This window comes from Pygoscelis adeliae, unplaced genomic scaffold (genome assembly GCF_000699105.1).
Source record: "Pygoscelis adeliae isolate BGI_AS28 unplaced genomic scaffold, ASM69910v1 Scaffold351, whole genome shotgun sequence".
Classification (NCBI taxonomy): Eukaryota; Metazoa; Chordata; class Aves; order Sphenisciformes; family Spheniscidae; genus Pygoscelis; species Pygoscelis adeliae.
The window spans coordinates 241,951-244,305 of NW_008824112.1; the positions used below are offsets into that span (position 1 = coordinate 241,951).

Here is a 2,355-nt window from a genome sequence, read left to right on the forward strand (position 1 = left end):
CCACAGATGAAGAAGGCTGAGCCATTTCTTTAGGACTGAGAGTGCTGTGGGCCCACTTAACAGGACCTAATCTTCAGAAAATGCTCTGTGCTCAGCCTCTGGATCTGAGCTCCATCTTGTGGGATGTTTCCAGTTGAACAACTAGAGACTGGGATATTCAGAGAGGCTCCAAACTCTTGGCACAAGCCCTGTCCTGTTGAGCTTGCTGCCTGGGTTAGCTGTGCTGTAACATGCAGTGAGGGAACAATGACCCCATGCAAGGGAGTCTGAGTGAAGCTTACACGCTATTATCTGGCTACTAGAGTTTGCATAACATGCGTTGCAGAGGTTCCTTGATCCACCCCATCACATGACTGGAAAAGAGAAAGTCGTGCAGCCCATTTTTCTTTAATTGTCTCCCTCTAATTGGGGCTTCCATCTGTATATATCACTGGCATTAATGCTTGGGATGTTCGCAGGCTGCTGGAAGGGATGAAGGCATCATGCTAGGACAAAATATGGACAATCACGGCTCTGGGTTGAGGGACAGCGTCCGAGTGGATCTGGCAGTGACTCGTGTGGATGGAGCACCACGAAACCAGTCCACTAGCTCTGACCAAGAAACCAGTCCACTAGCACTTTCTGGTAGAACTGGTGGAGGAAGCTACCAGTCAGATTCACTCTTCCTCCACAGTGCCCTGAGCAAAGCCTCACGGATGTGGCTGGATTTTATGCTGTAGATAATGGGGTTGAGAGCGGGGGGAATTATAAGGTAGGTGTAGGCCACCAAAGTGTTAACCAGAGGAGGAACGTTCTTTCCAAAGCGGTGGATCATGGACAGTCCTATCATTGGGATGAAGAACACTAGAACAGCACAGATGTGGGAGACACATGTATTCAGAGCCTTGAGACACTCCTCCTTGGTTGCAAGGCTGATAACAGTTTTAATGATCAGGATGTAGGACAGCACAATGAAGATGAAGTCCATCCCCACTGTTGTTAAGAGAATAATCATACCATAGAAGACATTGACTTTTATATCTGCACATGCTAGGTTCATGATATCAGGATGGAAACAAAAAGAATGAGAGAGCTCAGTCTTCCTGCAATAGGTTAGTCTCTTGAGCAAGAAGGGTATGGGAAGGAGGGAGACCACACCTCTCAATACAATTGCCAGTCCTATTTTTATGACAGTCGTCTTGGTCAGTATGGATGGGTGTCTCAGTGGATGGGAGATGGCAATGAAGCGGTCAAATGCCATTGCCAGGAGCACAGAGGATTCAATGAAGGACAGTATGTGGATGAAATACATCTGAGTGAGGCAAGCATCAAACCCAATCCTTCGCATATTAAACCAAAAAACACCCAGAGTAGTAGGCAGCGTACATAGAACCAAGCCCAGGTCAGTGACTGCCAGCATGGAGAGGAAGTAGTACATTGGTTCGTGAAGACTTTGGGTCTTCTTTATGATGAATAGGATCATGCAGTTTCCCAAGAGAGCAATAAGGTACAGTGCACAGAAAGGGATGGAGATCCAGTGGTGAAGGGCTTCCAGGCCTGGGATGCCCATCATGAGGAAAGCTGGAGGCTGATAGAAGGAGCCATTGAATTCCCACGTGGTATGTGAGTCATGCTCCATCCCAGCTCAGCTCTCACATGACCTATACCTAAAACAAATCAACAACAGAAACTCCACATAGTTGGACTCTCTACTGAATATAAAGTGGGTGATGACAAGTGCCACATCCCTCCACCTCCCCACCAACCTATGCAGATGCCCCCATGCTCTTTAGGACACTGTTATAATTACCATAGTGTCACATATGACTACACTCCTGTTTATCCATTAAACTATAAAATGAAGGAAAAGGATGGGCATTTTTTCTTAAAAAAAAGAAAAAAAAAAACCAAACATTTTTTCTTAAAATGAAAGAGAAAACATTCCTCGTGAGTGCTACTGTTTTACAGTTTTCCCCAAATTTCACAGGTTGAGATGCTCTATTGAGTGAGCAAATGCTTTTTCTATGGTCATCCCAACCAAGACTAAGCTTGCTAAGCAGCTGGCTTCTTTTTGATGCTGACTGGAGATCAAAGGAGTCCGACTTCTTAGTTAAGAAATCAACATTGGAAACAAATGCAAAATATAACAGAGAATCAGGCACTTAGGCGCTGCTGCTCTCAGCTCAGAAGATGGCCACCAGGGTAAGGTGGATTTTCAGCAGCTCTCACATCCAAGTTCTTGCTCATTTCATAATCTATCTTACTATCAGGTGGAGGGAAATAAATGAGCAAAACCCCACTTGTGTGGTGCCCATGACTTTTATTAATAACAGACAAACACAAGCCAAAGCACAAGAAGTTGCAGGTTCAGAAGTA

At 45.2% G+C, this 2,355-nt stretch overlaps 1 protein-coding gene across 1 annotated transcript; it reads right to left on the reverse strand.

Moving 5' to 3' along the window:
* Positions 1-643: 643 nt before the first annotated feature.
* LOC103925528 (olfactory receptor 51G2-like) lies at positions 644-1,618 on the reverse strand. The gene has a single exon (XM_009334258.1). The coding sequence runs from the start codon at positions 1,616-1,618 to the stop codon at positions 644-646; it is 975 nt and encodes a 324-aa protein (XP_009332533.1).
* Between the last annotated feature and the right edge of the window lie 737 nt (positions 1,619-2,355).